Source organism: Anopheles cruzii, chromosome 2 (genome assembly GCF_943734635.1).
Source record: "Anopheles cruzii chromosome 2, idAnoCruzAS_RS32_06, whole genome shotgun sequence".
Lineage (NCBI taxonomy): Eukaryota > Metazoa > Arthropoda > Insecta > Diptera > Culicidae > Anopheles > Anopheles cruzii.
This window is the reverse complement of record NC_069144.1, coordinates 30431337-30458456: the sequence shown is the minus strand read 5'-3', so window position 1 is coordinate 30458456 and position 27120 is coordinate 30431337. Positions and strand designations below refer to the sequence as shown.

The 27120-nt window shown below is 42.2% G+C and overlaps 6 protein-coding genes across 7 annotated transcripts; 1 reads left to right on the top strand and 5 right to left on the bottom strand.

Moving 5' to 3' along the window:
* Positions 1–642: 642 nt before the first annotated feature.
* LOC128278847 (uncharacterized) lies at positions 643–6266 on the bottom strand. Its single transcript, XM_053017573.1, has 6 exons — positions 6073–6266; positions 5720–5965; positions 5450–5579; positions 3054–3597; positions 2768–2988; positions 643–2123 (listed from the first exon to the last, which is right to left on the bottom strand). The coding sequence occupies exons 1-6, from the start codon at positions 6264–6266 to the stop codon at positions 2013–2015; spliced, it is 1446 nt and encodes a 481-aa protein (XP_052873533.1). The 3' UTR covers positions 643–2012.
* Positions 6267–7093: 827 nt separating this feature from the next.
* Positions 7094–9129, bottom strand: LOC128267290 (pre-mRNA-splicing factor 38B). Its single transcript, XM_053004095.1, has 6 exons — positions 8888–9129; positions 8589–8792; positions 8404–8528; positions 8135–8270; positions 7965–8071; positions 7094–7875 (listed from the first exon to the last, which is right to left on the bottom strand). Exons 1-6 carry the CDS (start codon positions 8901–8903, stop codon positions 7228–7230), a joined length of 1236 nt encoding a protein of 411 aa, XP_052860055.1. The 5' UTR covers positions 8904–9129; the 3' UTR covers positions 7094–7227.
* Positions 9130–9886: 757 nt separating this feature from the next.
* Positions 9887–16716, top strand: LOC128268386 (WW domain-containing adapter protein with coiled-coil homolog). 2 transcript variants are annotated; one of them, XM_053005460.1, is made up of 11 exons: positions 9887–10360; positions 10798–10822; positions 11366–11477; positions 11575–11730; positions 11813–12398; positions 12515–13295; positions 13362–13705; positions 13789–14021; positions 14141–14331; positions 14449–14576; positions 16262–16716. In XM_053005460.1, the coding sequence occupies exons 1-11, from the start codon at positions 10317–10319 to the stop codon at positions 16341–16343; spliced, it is 2682 nt and encodes an 893-aa protein (XP_052861420.1). In that variant the 5' UTR covers positions 9887–10316; the 3' UTR covers positions 16344–16716. The 2 variants fall into 2 exon arrangements, with proteins under 2 accessions (XP_052861420.1, XP_052861419.1); XM_053005459.1 differs by having other exon boundaries at positions 14138–14331.
* Positions 16717–17453: 737 nt separating this feature from the next.
* Positions 17454–17884, bottom strand: LOC128268387 (putative ATP synthase subunit f, mitochondrial). The gene has a single exon (XM_053005461.1). The coding sequence runs from the start codon at positions 17833–17835 to the stop codon at positions 17512–17514; it is 324 nt and encodes a 107-aa protein (XP_052861421.1). The 5' UTR covers positions 17836–17884; the 3' UTR covers positions 17454–17511.
* Positions 17885–18803: 919 nt separating this feature from the next.
* Positions 18804–19894, bottom strand: LOC128268442 (uncharacterized). The gene is made up of 3 exons (XM_053005536.1): positions 19736–19894; positions 19592–19680; positions 18804–19112 (listed from the first exon to the last, which is right to left on the bottom strand). The coding sequence occupies exons 2-3, from the start codon at positions 19662–19664 to the stop codon at positions 18847–18849; spliced, it is 339 nt and encodes a 112-aa protein (XP_052861496.1). The 5' UTR covers positions 19665–19680; positions 19736–19894; the 3' UTR covers positions 18804–18846.
* Positions 19895–20966: 1072 nt separating this feature from the next.
* On the bottom strand, positions 20967–25582 carry LOC128277383 (histone-lysine N-methyltransferase E(z)). Its single transcript, XM_053015831.1, has 7 exons — positions 25461–25582; positions 24985–25402; positions 24513–24816; positions 22684–22784; positions 21795–22506; positions 21539–21721; positions 20967–21458 (listed from the first exon to the last, which is right to left on the bottom strand). The coding sequence occupies exons 1-7, from the start codon at positions 25580–25582 to the stop codon at positions 21232–21234; spliced, it is 2067 nt and encodes a 688-aa protein (XP_052871791.1). The 3' UTR covers positions 20967–21231.
* Between the last annotated feature and the right edge of the window lie 1538 nt (positions 25583–27120).

Here is a 27120-nt window from a genome sequence, read left to right as displayed (position 1 = left end):
TTTGCAACTTGTTCCAAATGTGGTGGTTCTGCGCACGTCTCTTTACACTGCCCGACGACTGAAGGCACACACCGCGATACCCTCTTTATATGCCTAAGTTCCAGTTTAGGCTAACAATTGAGCGGGAGTTTATCAAATCGGGAGTCCACCACAAGACGAACGGTTATCTCGGTTATGAACCGCCGAAACCGTTCCCAGTGGCTCGCTGCTATTTGGCTGCCAACAGCATAGATGGATTGTGCCTGCCAACAGCATAGATGGATCTTTTAAACCCAAATGTTCACTGTTAGTGCAGTTGTACATTCCGTTATCGAAAGGCTTATCCATCTTCTTCCGCTCCCACGGCTGTTTCTCTTCAGAAAGTTAGTTTTAGTTTATTCTTTAGACTGTCCATATATGCTCTGTTTTCCAAAATTGAGAGCTGAGCAGCATAACGAGACATGCACTAGTGCTCTAGCCTATGAGGTTGTGGTGAAAGTGTGGTGACAAAAACATGTTCGGAACTATGTTTCAACAAGCTGCTAAGGCTACCTACCCATGCTGCTTTTGCTTGCCCAAAACTCGTCCTCCGCGACAAGTCTAAATTAAAACACTTTTTGTTACATTTTATATCTTTATTTCTGGCATCGTTTTCGTTCGGCGTAAGTAAAGGGAACAGACCGGCCGATAGCTAACATCACTGGTGCTTCTATATGGTAAAAACGGCCATATCATGTTGTCACATACATATCGTTATCCGTTGTGATCTTTGAAGCGCAGGTCGCCTTTGCTCCCTGCAGCGATTGTTTGTTTAAGTACTGGCGTAGTGAATATATTAAGTGAACGATGTATAAATCAATAAACTTCCTATCCCTTGATGTGTTAGGAGTTATTAACCCCGCTTCCAAAGCTGAGAAAGAAAATAAAAGAGAATTTATAACCACCAACAAAGGGCACCAATGAATGAGTTTGGGTAGTCTTTTCCCTTGTGGTATTGTTTTTCTTCAAGTTGTGCAGCGCTAGACAGGGAAAGTTTGGAAGTGTGATTAAATTATCATGTCTAGTTTATTAGAGCACAAGTAACGTTAACTAACGGCCACACTCCCTGTATGGTTTGACAAAAATTAGTGTCAACAATAAGCTATCGATCTACTGAACTAATATTGCACCAGGAAGGTCATGTACTGGGTTTGTACTCGAGAAATTAAAGTACAGCATAATATTGAGTAAAACACACATTTTTACTGAAAAAAAAATCTATACTTCTCTTAACTAATTGGGACAGTGTCTTGACGCAAATATGCTTCACTGACAAGCACCAACCAATCTTAATTAAAACTTAAACTAATATTGAATATTTAGTAGAATTCAGGAGTTGCAGGTCGATTCGTGAAGGAATCAAAGTTAAATTGTTTCTCCCATTAGGCTAAGACTTGGTTCATTCATGTAATCATCCATTTGGTTCTTTACAATATAGCATTCAAATTCAGTGTTCAGGCGAAAACGGCATACGAAAACCGATATGGTGCACGTGGAAATAAAGAGGTACACACATGTATCATTAATATTAGATGACACATTGAAATAATTTTACCCCTTTCATGACCAAAATGATATTTTGCAATTATGATAAAACGAAGGATGGCAAAAAACTAATGGAATTGAATAGAATACTCTAATTAATTGGCATAAATACATAAATATTGTTCTTATGCCTTCCATGGAAGATCTGCGGTCTTTTGGGACCGTGCTAGTTTCCGTGCTGTGCAAATTTATTAACGAGCTAATTTGCTTAATCTATCTCGCTGCATAACTAGAATTAATTTTATTGTTTGGCAAAACGCAGTCGAGCAATACTACAGCTTTCAGAATCCATTACGTTTTTTGTAAAACGCATTTTAACTTCGTAACGCATATGAGGCACCTAAAACACGCTTTCGGTTACATACAAACCACTAGGACAAATAGTCAACACCAGCTCGCTAGTTAAGCGTGACGTATTGAATAAAGTCCGAAAACAGCTCCATCGAATCTCATAACGATAAATCATCATCCGGTTCTAAACAGCTGAACAGATCGTTAAGCTGATCGTCGCGGCGTTTCGTTTTGATATTTGTTGTTGGGGCCTTATGTTCCTTGCGTTTCTGAAACAGATGCAGAATATATGCAACGCAAAGTCACTAACTGGTTTTATACGAACACGAAGAATTGAGACCACAAATAAAAGGCGGGACGGATACACATTTTGAAAAACGAAATCTATCATATATGTTTCGAGCGGTTCCAAATATTCGACTTTTCAATCAATGTTGTACAATAACTTTGAGATCATAGAATATTGAAATCATAAGAAAATTCGCTTCCCACGAAGATGATCCCATTATAATACCACCTGACCCAAATCTCAACCACGTGAGTAAATAAAAATGATTCAAATATTGTTTGAATCGATTGTGCACGTGTGGATGTGAAATATGGCAAATAGTTTTGCTCACGACTGACCGGAACATAACATACCATAGTGCAGCTAGACATGTTGGGTCGATAACTGTCCGTGCACATCAGTGATAACTAACCTATAATTGCACATAATTCAACCGGTTCACCCATGTTCAATAACGGATGGGATAATTATCGACTAAACATCCCACGCACGTTGCCCTTAAGAAAGCAAATCGCTTCCCATGCTGTGTTCTGTTTTAAAATCACAAAGAGCCGCTATGAACTCAACATCGCTTTGAGGAAAGGAAGTTTTAAAATGTTTTGGTGAAAGTAGAACGACACTCACGATTACCATGGTTGATGATGTTTTTGTTGCCGACTCAGCATCCAGTTCCTCATTTCGACTAGGAACGGAACCATTTTCGTTTGCATTTTGCCGCAACTGCTCCAAAGTCCAGTAGTTTTTACCAAAGCTGTCGATATCGGTGTCGTCATCTTCGCAGTAGTTTTCATCCGGGTTGATCTCATCCAAGTTTAGTCCGTCGTCTTCTTGGTGCTCCTCTAGAACTGAGAAAAAACCAGAAAACAGTACAGTTCAAGTTGGCAGATCTTCCGAGTAGATTCAAACATACAGTCTCGTATATTGTCCACATCTTCTTCCTCGCTGTCTTCAATGTCGGTATCGTCCCCCTCGGACTTGATGACGGGCAGCGGATGTCCCGCTTGAGCTTTCGACACATATTGAACTTGTACACCGTTTTCATCTTCGTCAAGTATTTCCGTTTTAATCGTACTCAGCGTGTCCGAGTTGGCCGGGGTAGCTGAAATCCGTTTCGGCCTCTGTTCCACTGACACCACTAGCTGACTCTTCTGCCGCTTGGGCGTTTTCGGTGTCGTTGTGTCCTCCGGAAGCGCAATCGGAGCGTTGTGCCGCCGGAAGCGAATGATGATGGTTTTTCCGTCAATGACCTTATTGTGGTTAGCGTTGAACGCGTGGATGGCTTCCTCCACATTTGTGAAGCGAATGAAGGCGTATCGAGTGTGCTTAATACGCTGTGCATGGCCAATGTCGATGCGTTTGGCATCAGGAAACATTTGCTTCATCGTGTTCACCGTAATTACGTTCGGTAGGTTGCCAATGAACAGTGTGTACGGATCGATGTCCTCTGGTTGCGCCTATGGTCACGAAAAACAAACGACTAATTCAAAACAAGCTCAACCGTAACCCCAGGTTGTGGTAGAACCCAAAACATTCCAAATCATGTGCACAAAACCAAGGTTATTGGAGTGCAGCCAAACAACTGCACTGCACACAATGTTGGGACAATCCCAATTTTATGTCTGATTTGTGGATGCTTCCTTCAATTGCCAGCTGTTTTGATGATTTCTAAACACGGTACATAACACATGACATTATTTTGCCTTTTCGCCGGTTTGCATAATATTCCAATTACAATCAACAAAGAAATATATGCAATGCAATATCGCACTCAGATTAGCTTTTCACGTAGTTCATGCGCGCGTCCGTGTGTCGATATTTTTTTATAAAACCAGTTTGTTATTGTGGTCAGTGATTTGATATGCCTGACATAAACTGGGCAGCGCAACACTACACTAAGAGCTTGGCCAAACCACACAAATGATGCCAAACAGTTTGACTGCCAAAAGTCGGTAAAATAAAAAGGACACTCTAAGCATATAGTTTGAAGATACTACTGACGACAACGGTTCAGCGTCTATCTTTGGAGCGTAATCCTGGAATGCACCCATGCTGCTAGAGGACTGCTAAATTGGTTGTAATTGGAATCGTCGGGTCATCGAGAAAACCAGTCATTAAGAACAACAACAATCCAGATGTGGAAAACAATCCACATGCGAAACTATTTTGATAACTGAAAAATGTACTCGAATGTTTAAAAGAATACAGAAAGGCTATATAGTCGACAACCTTTTTGTTCTACTTCGCAAAACGTCATCTAAATCGAAATTATGAATCATGTGAGTGCCTCAGTTTTAATGGTCATGTGTAAGTTGATTTAAATACTGTCCTCCACCCGTCTCACATATACAACAAACAGCCAAACAAGTGAAAAAACATTAAAGTTTGCTTCATTGCAATGTTAGCAATTAATTTAAAGTGACAGCAATTGCCTAAAAGGACGTATGAGGAATGTTTCATCTCGCCAACAGATTTCGTTCAATCGCAATGCGGAGAAAGTTAGATCTAACCGTGGCCATAAAATTAGCTGGTATGTAAACATTTAGGGAAAATGTTTTCCTATGTACCACCCACGCTACCCCACAAGCCATAACTATCATGAAATTGTCTTTTCCATGGACCCCACTTTCAATGTGATTACATAAATTTGTCTGTGTTTTGTCAAGTTCTTCGCTCCTTTTAAAAACACCTTATAAAAGATAAAAAAGCTTGTTATGGTCGTATTTGCAAAATAAATACCTACTTTTAGTTGCGACCATGTTTCTACATAAATCATAAAAATATTAAAACAAATTATCAAAACATCAATCGATATTTCAAAATCAAATCAAATAAAATTGAACTCATCATCATCAAATCATCAAAAACTTCATCAACAACTTTTGGAAACCTATAACACTATAATTTACATTTACATGACTGTTTTATAGATTACATTTAAAACAAAATAAACAGAAGTAAATCTGTGTTTGATAATGCCTTCATGATAATAAAATCAAAACAAGTTGTTTGATTTTGTAAGTTAGTCTTTTTCCATGCAGAAAGGGATTTCAATATTTCTAGAGTTATTTACATACTTAAGTCAAACTAAATAAATACAGAAGAAATATGCATTTGTACGAATGCACTTTTACATTATATTATATTCATTTTACATATATGCATTTACATATATTCGATGCGTGGAGCAACGCATCCCGTCTCTCGATTAGAACAAAATGAGAATGGGATGTACTGCTATGCAACCCATGGGAACGGGCATGCTTGTAATATAAAAATATTGGAGGTCAGTCAAACGTGTAAACTTACCACTGGTTTTTGATCTGTGTTGCGTGTTTTCCTTTCAACTATTATATGGCCCGTTCCGAAAGGTATGTTTGAAATGTGTTTAATAACACAATCCACATCCGCGTCCGGTTTCAAGTGCACAACACAATACCTTCACGAAATGGGAACGAAAGGAAACATAGATTGAATGCATTTGCAGACAGCTATCCATATCCACAAACAACACTTTAGACGCACTGTTCTGGAGCACGCGTGACTAACACAGAATTATATTTTTTGCACGAAACTGACCTTGGCGCCGATTGCCGGTGAAATATAACGTTGTCGATACATGACGAAAAACCTTGAACAATTTCTTTGCTTAACTCCGGATCGGGAAAACGGAGCAGTAAGATGTGAGTTTTTCGCGGTTGTCCGACAGCATCCGTTTCCACCAGAATTGCTCTGCGAGCATCCTCGAAGCGCCAATTTTTATTCGGATGTTTGATGGGTGATGTTTGTACCGATTTTTCTGCCTGGTTAGAAAAATCGAACGATCTATGGATTGGAGAGAAAACAGAAGCAATGCGTTAGTTCCCGTTGCGATTTGAGTGCATGTTGAATGTGTAGAAGCAGAATCAGATAACAGCAAAACAGATGCTTACATTCGGCTCTTACGGGACTTTGTGCCATGAAGAAGATTCAGCATCCGTCGGGGACAGTCCGACATTCTGCGTGAGCTCACTCCGGAACACCGTCTGTCAGCTATGCTGGTCCAAAGCGAAGTGCTATGTACATCTCCGAAATTGGCACCACCTTCCTGCTCAGCCGGATGGGGAAAACCACGCGCAGGGAGCATCTTGTCACCGAAGTCAATAAAATCGAAGTTACAAGTTTCGAAGCCTGAATCCACCCTGAATCCTTCGCTCGGGTTGTTAAATACTCCGTACAGCAGGGTTGACTGCGAACGATAACTCGAAGTCCAGCCACCTCCGGAAACGGTACGCCGCGGTGTATGATGAAACAAGGAATGTTGCCTCGATGCGCTGGCCATGCAAAATGGCGTTTTATTGGCACATTTTACAACACATAAATCAGAATTTTGGCAAGCTTTGCTGCTTTTCTGCTCCCCACACAACACAAACAACTTGCTTCTGCCTCCGTTTCTGATGCGCACCCTTCCGCTGTTATCCTTTGGCCCGAAGAAGCTTTTAATAGTGTTATGTTCATCTCATACATATACAATTCCGGCGATGCTTCGGCAGCTTCACACAATCGTTCCATCGCACGAAAACTCTCTTCCGTCTTTTTTATACACGCAGCACATAACGAACCACTTCAAAGGCCGAAGGAGTGGATCGATTTTAACGTAAATATTATATTCTCCGTCACATCCTTGTGCCACAATTGTGTTAAGTAATTATTGAGAGCTTTCCACTGAAAGCTTCATTAGGGACGAAAAAGGACTAACGATTCGATGCAGCTTTCAATCTAATTCGATCTAAAGTCAGCTGAGCTGTATAAAGTCGACTCAATAGATTGTTTGTGGCTGCTTAGCAAACTCGCTACATTCTTTCTTTCTTTCTTCTTCGCCACGAGTAACGTTAGAGTGAACGCTGAAATTTGTCAGGTAAACAAAGGGGAAATAAACTAAATATATTCTTAATTGTAATACCAAACGTATCGTCCGTCGCTCGTAAACGTTGGTTTTTATCTTCCAATACAATTTTCTACCTCAACTTATACCATGCGCATCTTTCCTTGTTACAGAAGTCCTTAAAACTTAAACAGGATAATAAAATTATGATCAGAACCATTCGCTAACGGTGCCGTCGATCACGTTCGTGCTGCTCGCGCCGTTTCGAGTGGCCCTCTCTATCTCGGCTGCGAGATCTTCGCTCACCACGATTGCGCTCCTTTCGATGATCCCGATCCCTTTCCTCTTCCTTCCTTTCTCCCCCACGCTCACGGTGGCGGTCGTGCTCACGGTCCCGGTCTCGAAACCGACCACGTTCGTTTCTCCGATCTCTGTCCCGCTCCCACTCGCGATCCTGTTCCCTGCTGTCACGGTACATTGGATTATGTTCACGATCCCGACGTAGTGCAAAGTTCTCACCCTCTCGATCGTATCGCGACGGTCGTGCGTCGCGATCGCAGTGATCGGACATTACCCGTTTCTGTTTCTCTTTGAAAATTTGCTCACTAAAACCACCGCCTCGGTCAAACCGGTTGCCTTCTCGTTCTTCTTGTCCTCGCATGCCAGGTGGAACCCCAGCCCGTCCTGGTTTACCGCTACTGTTACCACGATCCGGTTGCGTATCAGCGAAGGACACGCCATTCTCGCGGGCGTATTGATCAAGTTTGGCATCGATCTGTTTCTGTATAGGCACCGGTATACGAGGAAACAGCGTCGAGAACCAGTCTAGTTTAGTTAACCACTGTCTGATCATTTGGCCAATGGTCATGATCTGAAAAGAGGAAAACACGAAAAGCAGCGTTGTAAAGCAAAATGTTATCAAAAAGAACATTTCACTGCAGTAAACCACATTGTTCGTACCTGTCCGCCGCCTGCTTTGACATCGATTTCTTCCTCGTCCATCAGATACGGTTCGTACCAATCAAAAAGATCACCAGGTGGTTGTGTGTAACGTAAATACATAAAACCTGTAATATGCATTGTCTTATAACATGGTGTCCAAACTATTATTAAACTATGAAAAGCCTCACCTAATGCCCGTATATATGGTGAATCACCGTGACTCATAAGCCCATTCACCTGCTTTCGGGTGAGCCTTAAGGTGTAGAGTTTATAAAGCAAGCAAAATGCTGTTGAAACTATTCCACCTGCGCCAACGCCGCGAACCTGGAATAGAGACAGAAACCAAATCAGCGAACCAAATGCATCACCACCATTCACCGACAGCCTTCATTCACAAGGATTTGCAACCAATACGTTACGGTTTTGCGCACTTTACACATTGAAACGCGTTACTTACACCCCCGCACATTCCTGTTTGTCCAGCTGTCTTACGAGAGCCGCGCTCCCATGGCTCTAAATGCTTCACTTGGTAATATATTTCGTCTACAACTTCGTGATAAGTCTTAAGCTTAAACAAGGACACTGGAAATAGTGTAAAACATGTTAGCCACCGAACAACTGTACGCACATCCGTCAAGCTACCTTTGAAGTAACTCGATCCCTGAATGTTGGCCAGAATCAAAGGGTTCAGATTCATAGACGCATCATTTCCCCAAAGCGGTAAAGCGTTGTTCTGTTTTGCTGTTTTTCGCGGCGGACACGGGGCTTGCTGCTGTTGGTGACCCTGCAGTTCTTGATCTTCCTGATAGTATTGTTCTTGTTCCGAGTTATCGGCGTAGCAGACGGCTGGAAAAGTACAAGTGGGAATATAAGACACAAAGTCTCAGGGAACTGCAAATCGGACGCAGAACTGGTCCTTGAGATCCGAGCGTCAGTTTTACCATTGTTGTATTCCATGATTTTGGCGGCAATTAAAATACTTCACATCGAAATTATATTACAACGCCAAATTTTGCCCGTATACGTAAAGCGTTCAGAGTGCTTTACTGATTTTACCATCTCAAGCCGGTTAGCCGCAACAGTGAAAGGCTGACAAATGTCGCTTGCTTCTCTCTGGGCAAGCCAGAGTTCTAACCCCTACTATTGCAACCCAAATGATTACAAATAGGTGGGCTTTTCGAAATGGGTTCACTGTGGAAAATAAGTTCACACTGTAACAGCGTGGTTTTTACTCAAACAGCAACACTTATTTCGCACGAGCAGCCAAACTAACTAACTTTACTGCTTGATGTTGCCATGTAAAATATCTGAGGTTGGGAACTTTATGTTGTGACATCTGCTTTTGACAGAAAATAGAAAAAAGAAAAGCAATTTGTCCATGCAAGAAAATATGGCTCTTTCTGCTAATGCAAGAAAATATGGCTTTTTCTGCTCTGTATTTTCCCTTTTTACGTGAAACCCTTAATACATAATGGTTCTGTATTTTCCATATACCTGTTATTTGTTTATTATTATTCATAATATTTTATTTTATAATCAGTGGGTGAGCTATTTTCACGCACCTCAGCCGCCTTCAGTTTTCGCCCGTGAGCGAAAACCGAATGCCGTCATTTGAAGCCTCTGTGGCGGCTGTGAAAAAGACAGAATGCGTCGAAAATGTTGTGCCACAAATCGGTGGTGGTGCGAGCGAGAGACAATCACCTCAAAGGGAACATCATGAATGGAAAAAGAAAAAGAGAATTTAAGCAGAAAACGTAAAAGAGTATGGAACACTCGCTCATCATTCAGTGATGGCGGCGTTAAGTGAATACTTGTGAAATTTTTCTGTAAAATTTAATTGCTTGCTCGCAGGATACATATCGAGCATTAAAATCATTTTCTGTTTTTATTTAGTTTCTTTTGCATTTCCACGTTGTTATTGGTGCGAGCGAAGGGCGAAATGAATACGAAGGGCGAGACTGGCTTCGAAACGAAATCGATTGAGGCTTACAGTAAAAAGCACTGTTAGCCTGTGGAGACGGTTTCCGTCCGCGACAAAACGAAAATTTAGAGATAGTCAGTCAATAGTCATTTTTCGTTACATTGTCGTTCTGCCCGATCCAACGCCCGATACGGATTCGATAACAGAGTTTACATAAATACCGAATCACAATCGAGCCGCCGTCGTTTATTTCTGGAATTCTTTTCTTTTGCCCCTACATCTAAATTTTACGTGTGACAAAAAAAAGAACCGGACTTCGCATTCGCCGAAGCAATGTTTCGGCTATCATGAAAACTATCGGTTTGATGAAACTGGATGTGGCGGATGCTGTGTGAGCTCAAAGGAAGAGCAAGCAAACTGAAACAAGAAAGAAAATATCACGGCATTAAATGGTAATGCATGCCAGGAAACCGCAACGTTTGCTAAACGATGGGTAAATTTCTGTTTCATTTTTTTTATTCATCATTTCTCACCCTCCAATACGTTAGCCATCCTGAGGGGGGCTATCTAGGCAATAGTCGACGCTTTACGGCTTGATCATGTATTTGTCGCTTACTATTGTTTTGTAAAGCTTGTCTGGGCACACAAACCATGTTAATAATGTCCACCGATGTCGTCGTTGCCTGCGCGAGATGAAACCAAAAAATCGATTTTGGTCATTTTTACTTGCCACCCTGGCACGACACTAGTTTGTGCCCATCGGACTTTACAATATAAACACTGTTTCCCACATTTCGTTCTGCCGTTTTGATGTCAACTAAACATAGGTTTCGTGAAAATTAGCTCTTGCTTAAGGCAGCAGCAGCAAAGCGAACCCATTGCCACAACTAATGAACATTTGGTTTTCCGTTCTTTTCCTTTTTTCCGCAGGTATCATCAATCCCATCAGTATCAGGTAATTTTGACCAAAATATGTTCAGATGGGCTTCGTTCACAAAAATTACCATAATTGGTTTGGTGCTAATCATGCTAAGTGGAAAGACCGTAACTAAGAACCAGTTAAAATCGGTGTTAAAACAGATCATAGCGTTAGCAATCGCTGAGCTAATAACGCTTTTTAAGAGAAGAACGTGGCAAACATAAAAAAACAGTTAGCAGAAAACAGAAACGATTTGCAAGAGAAAACTAGTTCGTCGAATGTACGCCCTCGAAGTTTTCGGGGGCCTGTGCACTCCCGGTCCCATTTGTGTACATGAACATTTCTCCTAAGCCAGCAGCAGTCAAGACTATTTCCAAATTCAAACAACGGGCTACTAACAACAATAAGCAAAAAGTACCTCGACAGTAAATATGTTCACAAAAATCGGAAAAGTATATCCCACTGGCGCAACATTGCCTTGCGCTTATGCATTTATCGTTACGAAACCGTCACCATTTATGATCAACAGAAGACAGAATTCTTTATAATTAAGCGTGTCTGATTTGTGTAAACTTTCAGAATTCAAAATATAGTTCTTCCAAACGGGACTATGAACGGGAGGCTAGCTCTCGACCCGTCAGCTATGGCCGGGATCGGGATAACTCACCAGCGGGCGTTTTGTTGAGCAATGGTAATTAAACCAAACCAAATCATGTCTCAGACATGTCGGAATGTATCATATTATTAATATATTTCTTCATACATTCATGTTAACATATAAATTGTAGATTCGCCTAGAGATCGAGACAGGGAGCGAGATCGTGACCGTGAAAGAGACAGGGAAAGAGATCGCGATCGATACCCGTCTTCAGGTTACAACACCATGAGCAAACTACGCGAGAAAGAACGCAGTGATCGGGACTACAAAAAGGATAAATATTCAGGTTTGTGCAGCACTGACAATCCTCAGGGCTGGGTACTTCGTCCGTGCAAGCACGTTTGCTGATGGTTTCTGTAAAATTCCAGATTCTCTGCGGTCGCCCAAGCGAAGTCGTAGCGAGCGCGATTCTGATCACCGAACGATACACGATAGAAGGTTGAAACTTGCTACGCTGCTGGACAAGCGGGGTACTTCTGCCGATGATCGGGAACGGGATCGAGAACGCGAGAGAAGCGAACGAGACCGAGAACGTGAGCGTGATCGGGACCGGCTGCGAGATCGCGAACGAGATCGAGCTGGTGGAGGGGGTGCTGGCACAACGTTGGGATTGGGAAGTGTCGTTGGCACTAGCGCTAGTAGTGGCGGTGTGTTAGGCGGCAGCTCGGCGGCAGTCATTGCCAATAATAGTCTGGTGTCTACTAACAGTGCTAGTGGTGGGAGCAGTGTAGTGAGTGCTGCTACCAATGCTTCTTCGACTGCAAGCAGCAATCCAGCTGGGGCCGGCAACTCTTCCGGGAGTAGTTTAGCTGGAAATAGCATCGACCGGGACCGCATGAACCGTGTGGGTGATTGGAGCGAACATGTTAGCTCGTCCGGCAAGAAGTATTATTACAATTGCAAAACGGAGGTGTCCCAATGGGAAAAACCACGCGAATGGATCGAAAAAGAAAGGTACAGCAGCAAGTACGAGTGGAGAGAGCCGGATCTCCTATCCGCTAGACAATATGGGAAAAGTACGAGTGGAGTAGTTAACAGAAAATGTGAATGTCACTCCGTTTGTTTTACAGTTCTCGAATGTTGGCGAAAGAACAGCACCGCGACTACCGCGACAAGGATCGTGATCGTGGAAGGGAGCGGAACGAAAGGGAACGCGACGAACGCTACACATCGTCGGTCGTCCTTCGTGCGGCGGCATCTTCGTACGGAAAGCATTCCTGCAGCAGCAGCAGCAGCGGTGGAAAAAATAATTCCCGTATACGATGGCCAACACATGAATCTTCAACTTCCGCTCATCGGAGGCGCTTCGATGGGGAAAATCTGGATGCGGACAATAGTCCTGGTGATTCAACGCCGACCTCTGAAACCAATTATTCACACTCGAGCACGCCCACTATTGCCCAACAGCAACAGCAGCAGCAGCAGCAAGGACATGTGCAAGCAACGATTAACGGTTCACTGGGAAATACTGGAAGCAGCAACATTGGGTCCGGATTGAGCGGAAACTCTACGTCGGTCGGATCGAACGCAACTGAAAGCACTGGTCACAGTGTGTCAAATCAAATGCCCCGGTTGTTATCAAGTTCGACTGCAAGCCAAGTTGGGTCTTCTAATAATGCACAGTTAGCATCATCAAACAACCAGCAACAGCAGCAGAACATAACACCATCATCGAGTTCCTCTTCTTCGTCGTCTTCATCATCCGGCAATAGTATGCCGTCACCGTCAATGCACCATGCCGTACATGGGCCTAGTAGTATCGGCGGACCATTATTAATTGGCACTCAACCAAATTCTACAGATGGAGGGATGCTCAATTCGAATGCACCCGGACCACCAATGTCGCTAGCGGTCGGTATAGGCCATATGTGCACATAGGTTCAATCCTTTCTCATTTTACCCTCTTTCTACCTCTAGCATCTTCCGCCCTCGATACATCCACAGCAACAACATGGCAACATTGCCCAACATTCGCCACAACAACAGAACCAACTGCAGCACCAAACTCAGCAGATTAATCAATCTTCGATTCACTCGCTACCGGCCGATGCCGCAGGGGTCAGTGTGCCTACGTCGTTGGCAGGTTTGCCGAAGATTCTTTCGCAAATCACCGGCATAAAATCGATAGAACACAATGACCTCAACCCACAGAAGGCGTTACAAACGATTAACAACGCACTTATGCAACAGCAAACCCGCCAGCTAAACACAAACGCAGTCCATGACATAGGAGGAAGCAATACCGCCATGGGAAGTTTAAGGTAAAACTACTACAGAATAACAACATGCTTTTCATCGTAGGCGCATGATTTGGCACTGGTTGACTGTTTTTTTTTAATTTCAGAGAACACACACTAAACTCGCCCTTGCACAATGTGTCCAATCTGTCCCACCCAGCCCTTTCGTCGTCATTATCAGGCCTTCATTTGGGTCACAATATGCATAACATCACGATAAACAGTCACGCCGCCAGCCAGTCAAGCGCGATAAATAGTAGCGGAAGCACAGTGATAACTGCTGATGGGCCACCGACTCCAACACAGGAACTTGATTTAGCTCTGGGGGATCATAGAAAATGTGAGTTGGATGCCACTTGGATGCTGCAAGATTGTGGCGACAATATGTTGCTTATTCGTAAACATTTTATTCACACTTTTGATGTATTCGTTTCAACTGCGCTTCCTGGTGCACAGTAGACAGCGGGCTGAGTAGCGGTGGCTTAACGTCGACTACAACCAGCGCTGTGAGCAGCCTACAGAGCGTAATGGCATCGTCACAGTGCGGCCGATCTCAAGGACCGAATCTAACGCCTAGCTTAGCAAAATACTTTCGGGCCGATCTTATATCGCACATTACTGGATGGCCTTCGGAAATACTAGAAAAAACGGTGAGGACGATTGCTAGCAATGCTATCGGTTTTTGATGGCAGTGAGGCTCAACAAATTTGCGTTACGGTGGCATTTTATTGCTTTGTCTGAATCCATTATTTTTCACCGTTCCACAGATTCAAAAACTCTCGGAAGAGGCACATATTTTAGGTGATCTTCAATGCAGCAAAGTATCCGCTGAGTTAAAATGCGCTAGAAGTTTAGTTAGAATAACTGAAATAACTGCAACACTGCAGGAACAAAAGTGAGTACCCTGGTTTAATCCACTGTTGTTTCACTATCTCTTTTATCTCTTACAGCGAAATTTGATCTTAGATTTCAACAACTGCACATCACACACTCTAGACGTTCATCACTCTTAATGCCCTTCAAATCAGAATCGAGCTTATAGATCGTCGTGTACCAATTTTCAGTGTTAAATTGATCTGGCTTGTTTTTGAAGTGAAGCAAATGTGGTGAAAAGACACAATGAACATACTCCTCGAGAGTTTCTTGCTGTGTGGTATTTTACATGAATCACGCCACGTGCAATCGTTTTTGCGGATCGTTTTTTACGGGCTGGGTTGTTGTTCCCCCCTGTCACGCCGGCATGAGGAATCGAAACCATCGGAATCGGCATGAGGAATCGGCTGTGTGACAATCGGTCCCACGTTTCCAACCCAGGCCAGCTGAGTAACAGCAACGAGCGTTACCGACTGCTCTATCGGCGGGGGTGCGTGCTGCTTTTACGATATTCAGTAATAGCCCAAAAAACTCTCCATGTTCTACTGAATCCATCATAATGTCCATCGTGGTTATTCATCTCATCAAACCAAATTTTTTATCCGTTCATGTTAAAACGAATTTTGTTCGACTTTGTTTTCAACTTTCAATAGTATCTATTTCACAATGTTGTTCAGAAATCGATTTTTTATCTCTGTTCTATAGTGTTGCTATGCTGTGTTTCATGTAAAAGGAATAGTTTTTACAGGAATACAGCTTTTACTGTGCTACCTAATTTAGTGTAATTATTGTAACGTGAACAATACACGCAAGCAGAATGTTAGTTGTTGCCCTTGGTTAATATTTATGTGTTCTGAGAAGTTCAAATCCACATGAAATTGTTCTGTTTCTTTGCAAATTAAATTACAGGAAATAACCATAAACAAAAAACAATAACCATTTCGAGACGAAATGCTTTTTAAGGTTGTTCCTGATATGGGACAACCTCCCAACGCACCCTATACCGCCGCTGCTTAATGTGGTTAGCCCGGAGAGGCAGTAACGCAATCTGTCTTCGTTCCAATAATGTACTTATATAATGCTATGATTATTATACTTTTATTAGGAGTTGTTTTGCCTGTGTTTATAGTTACTGTACATTAGAGCTTGGTTTCTACAGCTGAAGAGCGAGTTTCTTGTAGCTACATACTGCTGCCAGTATCTGCCTTAATTCTTCGGCCTTATCGATCAACCCGCAACATCGCTTGCCGCTCATTGTGGCGCACTTTTGAAGAACGTACGTCTGCATGGGCGTCTTCAAGCGTCTGGCGCCGTCAGCTTGCCTCGGTTGCCTCAAGCAGCGCCAACGCTGCCCGTTGTGCCACGTATCTTACGACACCTGCAATGTGCTGGATTCGCGACTGCGGATAAACCGCTCGATGCTGCCGATCTGTCCCTCTGCCGCTTACTTATTGTCGGTGGGCGAATAAGCAGCTAATGCTGCGCCCGTAGGTAGTCCCTCCGATGACCGTAATCAGTTTAAGAAAACTTAATAAATTACATATCGAAATGGTTACTGTGAAAGTGAGGCTTACAAATAAAAGCAAAATTTTTAACAGTTCTGTCTGCTTGAAGGCAATATCATTCGACACGGAAAATCGTATTGCTCGAAACACTTAAAATGTGGGTTGAACTAATTTTTCTTCTGCTAAACCATTTTCCTTGCAGGATAATGTATCTACGACAGCAAATTCGTAGGTTGGAAGAGTCCAAATCGGAAAATTCATTCATGTCGTCAGATGACCTATAGCGTTCATGTATCTATAGAGGACATGTTTATCATTATATGGAACATTAGAGAGATAAGAGCTGGAGATGTATGTTGAGAAGTTTATAATAAAAATTAAGAAAACGTATGGGAAAAGTAAAAAAAAACTACAAACCATAACTACAATACATTGCTAACTAACGCATGAAAAAATAATGTTCTAGATAATAAAGAGAGTACAATATGGGATAATCTAGAAAAGTATAAGCAGAAAACGATGAGGAGTGATACATATGTATCATAAAATAGTCGCGAAACAAATTTCTTACGTTTTTAGCAGGAGTTAGGAAAACGGATTTGCCACTTGCGTAAAAATTGGCAAAAAAACAAAGTACGGATAAATAAAAATCGATACCTACGGTAAAAAAAAACTATAAAGCGGAGCGTTTAGATGTATATTTCCAGCAACGATCCACTTCTTTACACTTCTTGCAATACATCAGATGACATCAAAGAAAATTTACGTAAGCGTCAAATACACGGCAATGCTGCGCATCTTTTTCTTACGGACATGATCTAAGGCGGATCAGTAAGGTCCTGAAGAGCTTTACCTAAAGTTATGCCTGTTCTAAGGGCTTCCCTTGCATCTCCAAACCCTATACTGATACAAGTCAATGTGCTCTAGCCGAGCGTCCAAGTGTGTGTCAATAGTACCGGCACTGCTCAGTTTTTTTTGAGGTGCTAAGGCAATCATTTGTTGGAGATGTTTCTAGATGCGCTAATATCACACGACCTTTAGGAATCTTGAAGCGGCCAAAACGCTAAGGGAACCATTTTAAAAGGAGCTGTTCACTACATCACGATTGCCGTTTCAAACTGAAAAAAACAATTAGTATAGCACCCTACTTAACATCTTGCTTGCTTTGCAGCCGTCCTATCAGAGGGACAGGCCAACATTTTATTTCATTTTGGACTCATTACATAATTTTCAATCAGAGTGTTTCGTTCGATTCAAACTCATAGCATCACTACTTTCGGCCGGGATTGTACAGTGTCAAATACCTTTTGAAGATGCGGATGTTGTTTTCTGAAAATATACGAATTATGTAACTTTCGCAACACTACTTTCGTTACATGCTGTGCCAAACGTACCTTCACTGACATCTTGTACCGGGAGCACCCAGCGACAATGGCTTTCGACCGAGCTCCTTTAGTGATACTTGTAGTTGCGATGATGCTTCAACTTGCCGTAGTTAATGGTGTAGAAAAATATCACACCTCCGACAACTACTTGAAAGAACGGAGCGATTCCGGTCCGCTTCGGCTGCATGTACTTGTGTTGCCATCTCCAGAATGTGCGGCTAAAAACTCCGGCCAAAGCCCGTGGGTTCTTGTCGCGCCGTGCGAGCCATGCGCCCACTTCTCCAACTTTTACCTGTCCGAACGGGGTGTCGGGCTTGCCGTAGAAACGGGCCGGATCGTACGGGCCGTGAGTCTTCGGATTGTACTCCGCTGGATAATCTCCTATTGCCATGTTGAATTCAGAGCAATTCACGACGACTGTTTCTGTCGTAAGCGCTGTGTAAAAATTGTTCCATGGCGCAGGGTTGCTTTGATTGCTCAGCAATCAAACGTCTATTTGACGTTTGATAGTGTCACTTTTGTCGTAAAACGTTTAAATCTTAATTTTTACTAAACTAAATCATCACAAAATCATCAAAATCATCCTATTCACAGAATAAATAAAATAGAAACAATAACAGTAGCATGAACAAATGAGTGTTGAGCTCTTCCAGTCCAATATAGACTAAACAATGGGATCAGAACAGTTAATTTGAAGGATCATTTTTATTGGATGCTTCAAAAAGAGCTTGTAGCTTTTCCCAAATACTTTCTGTTTACCTTAGAAAGTAAGGACTAAAAAAGGAATCCTGTGGTGAGACTTTTGCTATAGTCAGCAAGGAGCAAGTATATCGTCAATAGAGCGTTCGAAACTGAACCAAACGAAGTGGTTAAAAGAAACAGGTTAGGGTTATGCATCATCCCACAATGGCAACACAGCAAAAGCATATAGAAATAAACTTCAAGTAATTCAGAACACGTTCCCAAACCTCCTTGTTACAATAAAGTAAAAGTGCACGCAGTTATGGTTGGCTACCATGGGCTCCATCCCAAGGAGCAACTATGTCCGTTTTTGTGTCCGTTTTTGTGTCCATTGGACACTCGAAGAGTGTCCAATGGACAGTCCTTTGGACAGTCCGAAACAGCGTCAGTGGACTCATTTTCGACACCAAAATGGACTCATTTTCGTCACATGTCAAAATGGCCCATTTTATGGCATTTTATGGCAAAGCTTTGTTGAAAATTATAGCGCATGCCTAATATTCAAAATTATTATAGCAAACCAGTAAAATTATTTTTCATTATGTAATTATTTATTTATTTATTTTAAAAGTACAAACTTAGTTCGTTACCCAGCGACGAACGCACAATCGCCGGGTTCACAATATTACTAACTATTACTACGCACGCATTGCATTACAATCTATTGGTTACAAACACCAAAAAGTGGATATTCTTCCACACGATCTGCGAGGCGCGTTAAAAGAACAAACAACCAGTTGTGACTATGAACTTTTGACAGCTGCGTGGTGCACGTTACGAAGTGGCCACTGGTCATCTGGTAAACTGCGTGCGTACCTCTTCCACGTTCGATCCGATCGGTCGTGTGAACCACCTCGTTCATCACAAACTGGTACAGAATGGTCGTCTTGTCGGCGTTGTCCAGTCCCACCATGACAAGCTTGTGTTCTAAAACGAAACATGAAGTAAATAATCATTAGCAAGTTACAATAAACATTAGCGCTACAACGGGGAATTGGAACATCAAACGAAAACCATTTTACGGTTGGCCATTTCAGTATAATGTTACGTTTGACGATCAGTGAATCCATGTAGCCCACAAACGACGAGTGTCGCTAAAACACCAGATTAAACAAACTATAATTGCTTGCTGGCGGCATTTTTTTGGGGTATTTGTCGCGGGTTACGAACACCGCGTTTTGGCGTTAACCCACTATCAGTGCGTTAGAACAGGTCCCCTTAGTCGATAACGACCTCACAGCAAAGGGCCCACACAATGAGCTGCAACATTACCACTGATCCACTGATTCACAATCCACTGAACCGAACTACTGATTGATAGATTATCTTACGCATGACCGTAAAGTTGCTTTGGCGCAGGAAAGTCTGCAACACCCTCGCCACGCATACCACTTTTCTTGTCATACCTCTTTGTCCAGTTGGTTGGCTGGATTCCCTGGCAGTTGCTGCGCACATCGTTCTCATTCTATTCCAAGTCATCCAGCACTCGTCTAACCTGCAACGAAAAGGATGCTCATTTCACTAAATACATTTCTTTACACCTTACTTACCTTTATAATGTTTGAACTGATTCGAAACATATCGCCGCACACCAAATGCTCGTTCCAAAACCAAACGAATGGCAATACACCATTCATTCATGCCGCCGGGTACAGTCGCTGTGTATGCATCTGGCGGCAGCGGGGTTTGGCCGGGTACGCTTGACGGCGTTTTTACTATTTGTCGATGGGCCAAGTACGAAGCTAAAATAGAACAAGACATCAATCGGTGCACATAACTATAATTGTTTAAACGATTAGTTTAACTCATAACACGGAACATCCAACGAACTAAACGAAACGAACTACACTGACCCGCAGTGTAGCCGTCTACTGCGTAAAATGTTTGGCAAACACACATAACACACATACACACCGGTGCACCGTTCTAATGTAAACAAACAAATCGAATCTGTTAGTTTATTCGCCATAAAATAAGCGTTGTTATAACGGTCAGCTTTGAAGTGTCCTTTCTGCTGACGATACGGACTCTTATCGTCGTTAGAGTGTCCTTTTGCCGACGACCGGACTGATTTCGTCACATTAACGACGACTATAGTCCGTATCGTCGGCAAAAGGGACACTCTAACGACGACTAGTGTCCGTTTTGGTGTCCGTGTCGTCGGTGCGCCGACGATTCGACAGATCGTGGCTCCTTGGGATGGCTTTATTAATAAAACTTGTCTCAAAATTGATTCACGCAGTAAACCTCATATAAATGATACAATCAAAGTAAACCAAAAGCAATTAAAACAGGAAATAAGACGAAGAAAAGAAATAATAAAGTAGTAATTCTATTGTCCCAAATTTAGAGGATAACTTCGGTAACTAGTGCTCTTTACGAGAAACTGTTACTATCGTTGTTGTAGATAATTTTATCAACGTGTGTGCTATAAAGATCACGTCATCAGTTGTTCTCTACCTCTTCATACAGTGAAACTTCGAATACTAACAACATTCATTGGTTGAATATTGCGTTCTGATTACCTAGTCTGTTCAATTATGGCGTTAGTATAAACTGTCCGTTGTAATGTGTTTTCAACGATTTAAGTGACCACTACTAGCTATCTTCTGGTCCTTCTACAGCATTGTTCAGCGTTCTCAAGCAGTAAGAAAATTCTCTCTACCGTTCACGGGTTTACAATCTTCAAGTGTTCCAATGCGCAGACGTTCAGACGTTTCGATTGCAACAACCAGGTCGCATTGTTTTATCGGTCTTCATATTTCTTGTTTTGTTTTCCGTAATTCTATTTAAAAAAAAAAGAAAATTCTTAATCCTAACATCGTCTTTCTACAATAAAGCAAAAATTTGCAAACAAGCCAAGAAGTGAAGCTGGCGATACTTGGTGCATTCAGAGAGTTGATTTCACGCCTAAACCATAAAATAGCGACCCAGCGACCTAAGAAAGTAGCACGGTTTATTTCGTTCCGTCAGTAGCGAAAAACGAACCCGAGCGATAGTAAAGGGAGCTGGTAGCTAGGGCAAATTCATCCTGCGCGGATCTTCTTCAAAGAAATTCCATCTCTCGCTCGATACCGACGAACTTCAGTTGCTCCGTTGGGCCGTAACGATAATCGAAGAATAGCTCCTCGCCGGGTTGAATGGGTCGTTTAGCAAATATTCCAATGCGGTGGTCCCCGTTCACTACTAACACCTTGGCGTAGCAGTTAGGGTTGATGGAATGGTTGGCAAAACGAATTTTATTCCCCTTACGTGTAGCGTCCACAACAAACTCTGTAAAAGGGCAGTTGAAAAGTCAGATATTGTTCAACAATTTTCCACCGTTTGTTTTGTATTATTGTACTGCAACTCACCATTATTGAGATTGAAGAGAAAGCTGCACATATATTTATCATACACCTTGCCCCGGCGGTCCGCCTCATCCTGCGAAATTATTTCTCCACAATACTCAGAAATGAACTCATTTTTCTGTGCGCTTTCCTTCAAGAAAATTCCCCATCCAGCAACGTCCGATGGTGCCATGAGCAGATGTTTGTCTAAAGTAAATGATTGTAGGACATCTGAGATAAATGCTGCATGGCTCGCAACTATTTTGAGTAACAAACTTACGTAAAGCGCGCTGAACGCTCACGTTCTTGCACGTGATCTTGTTGACTTCGTAATGCTCTGCTCCGCATGTCTGACATAGGTCCGGATCGCACTCGCGTACAGCCAGGTAACAAGGACACTGCTTAGTGTTGCACTGTGCCTTGCATCGGCATCCCGGAAATCGAATCTGGCAGTCACTGCTGCAGTTGCAAAACTTTTCACAAAAACTCCCATAGCATGGACAGTTGGTATCGCACTGGCCAGTGTGATCGCAGGGCGAATAATTGTACAAGTGATTCGCATTTGCTTCCTTACGCAGCTGGATCTTTCGGCAGTGCATTGACCAGAGTCGTTGCTTCTTTTTCTTCTTTCTCGGTGGCGTACTGTCCTTGTTCAACTCCACAGGCATGAAATCAGCAGCCTCCTGCTGGGCGAATTTGTAAACCTCCTGGCAAGTCTTTACGAGCATCGCTTCCGCAATTGCACAGAAGTTATGCAGATACGTCTTCTGGAGCGTTCGAAAGAACGATTTGTCCGACCCATTCCACGGTTCGGGACTGCTGTTGAACAACTCCAACACGCTAGTACCATTGGGAGATTTGGCAAAAGGAGTGTCCTTGCTATAGCGGCTGCTGTCGTTGCTATCTTCGGAACTTGCCTCGTTGCCGGAATCCAACAAGGACGGTGTCTGCTTGTTACTATCGCCATCAGCTATCTTCTCCTTCATTTCATCCTAACGTAATAAATTAATGAACGAAACAAAATATTGGTTCTCTGGCATTCTTCATTTCTCGATTAGCAGAAAGTTACCAGACATCTTACTTCAAACAGTGGTGCTTAACGGATACTGCGTATACGCGATAACAACCGATAATTTAACGTTTATTACAATACATGCAACCTTACTTACCAGCAATAAATAACATGTGTCGCTGCAAGGTTTGCTTGAAGTTTTCAGCTCAGGCCAGCGACGCCTTTGCAGGTTTGGACCCGAATGATTCACCTGTAAACCTGTGCGAGTACCCATGAACCAACATTCAAGATTTTTACGATATCGTTGGGAAGTAGTAATGGAAAGAGAAGGAGAAAAAGAAAGAGCAAGAAAAAGAAAAGAATTTAATGTTAATACTTGGTGTCGTAGTATAAGTGCTAAAACGAAGTATAATAACGAAAACAGAAAGATACCAACAATGGTGTAGAGTAAACTAACACAACCTCCCGAAATGTATGCAAAGTGAGTTGGATTAATTTTGAGTCTGTTGTCTGTACGATGTGTCTGTAGGGTGAGTGATCCAACGTATCGTTGGAGAGATATGCATCAACCAGCTTAGTGTAACTTTGGCCCCGTGAAGCTAAGGATGGCTTATGGACGCGAGGTTTGCGAGTGTTCGAAACAAACGAATTGAAACTGGCAAGTAATCAACAAACAACGAGAAAACGCACGGCCAATAAAACATACAATACCCACACAATCCTCTGCATGAAAAAAATGTTTTCCTTAAATTAAGCTTCGCATGTAAAAGAAAAAATGAAACATATGTGTTGTGAACAAAAGTGGGCTTTTGTTCTGCTTTGCTTCAATGAAACAATGTTAAAATGACCAATAAACGACCCAGTTCGATCATGCCCACACAATGGTTATGTATGAATTTCTTATACTTTTGGGACAAAGTTTCATATTAGCCATATATCGTTCATCAGATTCGCCGCGGAGTGTATGGTACGATCACTTTCCACTATACAACGGGCAACTTACGATTAGTTAGCTGACCAGCAGACGATGGAAGTCCTGCAGGCAGATCAGATAGTAGTGGTTGCAGTTGTGGATGGTTGATGATGGTTGTAGTAGCATTTTAGAAAAAGAAGTTTGAGATTTGTCATTGCCATTTCCATGATTGAATGGCGGCCAGGATAAGAAAGGAGCACGGTTTTTTTTGGGTTGTGTAAGTACAGATAATTTATCATTTGGACAGAGAACGATACTATAATATAAATACTACAAACATACTCAGTACTATATAGTTTTAATATAGACATACATGTATATTGTTTTTTATTGGTTCTGGTTGGTACATTCTCGTACATGAACCAATACATATATGAACATATATGTATACCATATTTGGGAGGTAACCGTTCCAATTCCAAAGTAAAGCAAAATAAATTCACAATATTGTTCAAATTAGCTTCCACTGTTGTCTGTGCGAGACACGGTGGGATATAGTTTTATCAGCTTTGGTATAATGATTCTCTGGAAAGTTTTGCTTCATTCAACAGCTTCAAGAAAGTGAATGCGAAGGTGGTTCCTTTATACTTATAACATATGCATCGTACATGTCATAGCATTGCACATATGCAAGATATAAATAAAATGCTATTTGTAATCATAAAAAGAATCAAACCCCTGACGGTCTCAAAGAAAATCAAACGATTTCATTTTGATAAAAAATATTCAACTATTACTCGACCGTAGTTTAAATCTTTTTTTACGTGAGCAAATTGAACAGGCGGCAAGGCACATTAAAAAATGTTTGACAATGTTTCATTATTTGCCTTGCATTTATGGTCTTAAATTACGATGTCGCACAGTTTGCGGTACAGTTTGATTTGAAAAATGAATGCCAACCCCGGCATTTGTGCCCCGTAGTGTGCTTATACATACAAACATATATAAGAACACTCCATATATTTTATTATGCATGTGCGAGAAAAAGTAAGCAGAGGATGGTTGGTACTTACGGTGAAGAAAGCAGTCATACTTAAAACAGCGCCGGCAGAACAATGTGTGGTAAGAGTGCAGCGTTTGTTCACGCGAAACTGATTCAGCACGGGCACCATCGATGTTTGGTGTACACTCCGGCGGTCGCTCAGGGTCCACCCGTTCCGTCAGCTCGATGTACTTATCCCTCATTTCCTCAGGAGTGCCGCGCTCCGGAAACTGGGAGCTTATAGCCTGAAAAACGATCGGTGCGGGGAACGGCTTTACATCCAACGGTTCCTTGATCAACTCATCGTCCGGGCTTGTGACTTTATCGTTCGCTGTCTTGCCTATCTCATCAGCACCCTCTCCAGGTTCGAGCTTTTTCACGGCACCTTTCGAATTGACTTTACAGTTGATGTCTTCAACCTTGACGACACAAGACACTTTGTCATTCGACGAAGATGATCTTAAACCACTTTTACCATCGCATGGACCATCTCCGTTGCGAACTTCTTTTTCCCAGTAGTTCATTAGTGCATGAACCAGCTCAATGAAAATCGAGTCATCTAGAAAGCTGCCTTCCTTGTCTCCGTGCACTTTTCCGTCGTAGTTTTTTATCAGTTCTTCTATGAACGAACCATCTTTATCGAGCACTTCGTCACCCATGTACGGAATGTTGTGCAGAACGGTTTCGTCTTCCACCATGAAATTCTGATGTGTCGGCGCCCAGGTATACATGGTCGGTATTGGTGTAACAGCGTTAATGACACGTATCGGTGCGGACTGATGGTTTCCTTCCTGATCTATAATTTCGGCCTGTTTCATACAGTTCACATGAGGCAATTGATTCATGTCGCACTGTACCCAAGCCGCATTCGTCATAAGCCAGTTGTCGTTTTCCCTCATCAGCATGTCCAGCAATTTCTGACTGCAAATACAGCGCTATTGTTTGATTCACCTAAACGCGAGAATGTGTTCCTACTCACCGGTTTCGGTTCCACGCTGATCGAACGTCGTCCACCTTTTTGTGTCGCTTGCTTTGACATATTTTCATATACTCCGCCTTTACGCGCTTCTTCCATTCCAGAGAAACCTTGTTTTTAAGCATGACGAGATCTTCTTCCCCTTTCCAAGATTTGATGCTCCTTGCCGCTTTGTTTGCTCCGGGGGGTTTTAACTTGGTTTGGGATTGCCCAAGTACGTTCAAGTACAGTCGAAAAACGGCTGCTAAAGGATTTGCTCGTCACTCAGCGGCTAGTTTTCACATAACACCAACAATTTGTATAAAACTTACTATTTTAATGAAGATTTTTCGTGACAAACCAAGCGTGGCTTGGTGTAACAACCCGCTCAGTAGCGATCTGACAACTATGCGTCAAAACGACGACCACAAAGGATGAGCATTTATACCGACCGACGCGATATACCGACCGACGCTACACCGACTCCTCGATTTAAACAATTGTTGATAAATTGATAGTATTATTATTCATTTTGATAACGTATTATTGTGAAACAATTAGGTTTATTGGATAATATTTTTATTTGATTTACATGAATTTTGATTTTACATGAACGAAGATAAACTAGTTTATAAGTACGGTTCGGTCCGCTTCTTTAAGATTAAAAAGAAACAAACCGCGTAACAGCGTCACGGTTTCCCCAGTGATTCGCTGGGCATCATATTGTTATTGAGAAGATAGAATAAAATTAAGTTGAGTTTCGTTCGTATAAATGTATAAATTAACTTCGACTTCGACTTCATCGACTTTCGTTTATTTATCGCCAGTGCTAAAGATTTATTTAAAACAATGTAGTTTGAGTTTTTGCTAGTTTCTCCGCAGCTGTATTCGGCGACTTCGTTAAGCTGGTGATCATTAGGTGATCGCACTGAAACAACTGAATGCGGGGTGGTATGCTAGTTTGAGTACTTCTTAATTGTACATCAATGAATCATATTAACTGGCCATTCTTCCGCTGACCGACGGCGTGTTTAACGTTGCTTCACGAACAGCATTCTGCGATTCATCCCAACAGCGTATACGGTTAGTATACCGTCGATTAACACTAGATTCGTCCCGTTGCCAAAGCAGAACTGAGTCCCCTTTTGGGACTCAGTCGTTATTGTAACGCTGTAGATGCTGATGATTTCATTGTTGATTTTCATTTCATTTTACATTCCAAAGACGAAAGAAATTTCATATTTAAGCTCCATTAATGCGATTTTCAAGCGCTTTTGCTGTCGGAAGAGTCTGCCTCGCCCTCAATCGTCTCAGTGTCCGAGTAATCCCGTTTTACTGGTTTTGGGGTTTCGCCAGCTCCAGTGTTATCCACACGCTTATTCGCAACTGAAATGGTTTTAAGTGACAGATTTTGTCGTACGAGAAAGTTTTGCAACCAACCGGGACTAGCGGAAAATTTGTTGATGTTTAACCTTCGAGCAATCTTCCACGCCTTTTCTTGTATCATTACACCATTCAAAGGTATGTTATTATTCCGCGCTTCTGTAACAAAAGCTGCAACAGCCGCTTCTAATTTGGGATAAGGTACGCCTCTTGCTCTATAAATGTTCGTTTTAACTCTGTTTGGTGACTTTGCTTGCAAAAGATACCGCTCCTTGTTTCTGTAAACCGCGAACACTGTTTT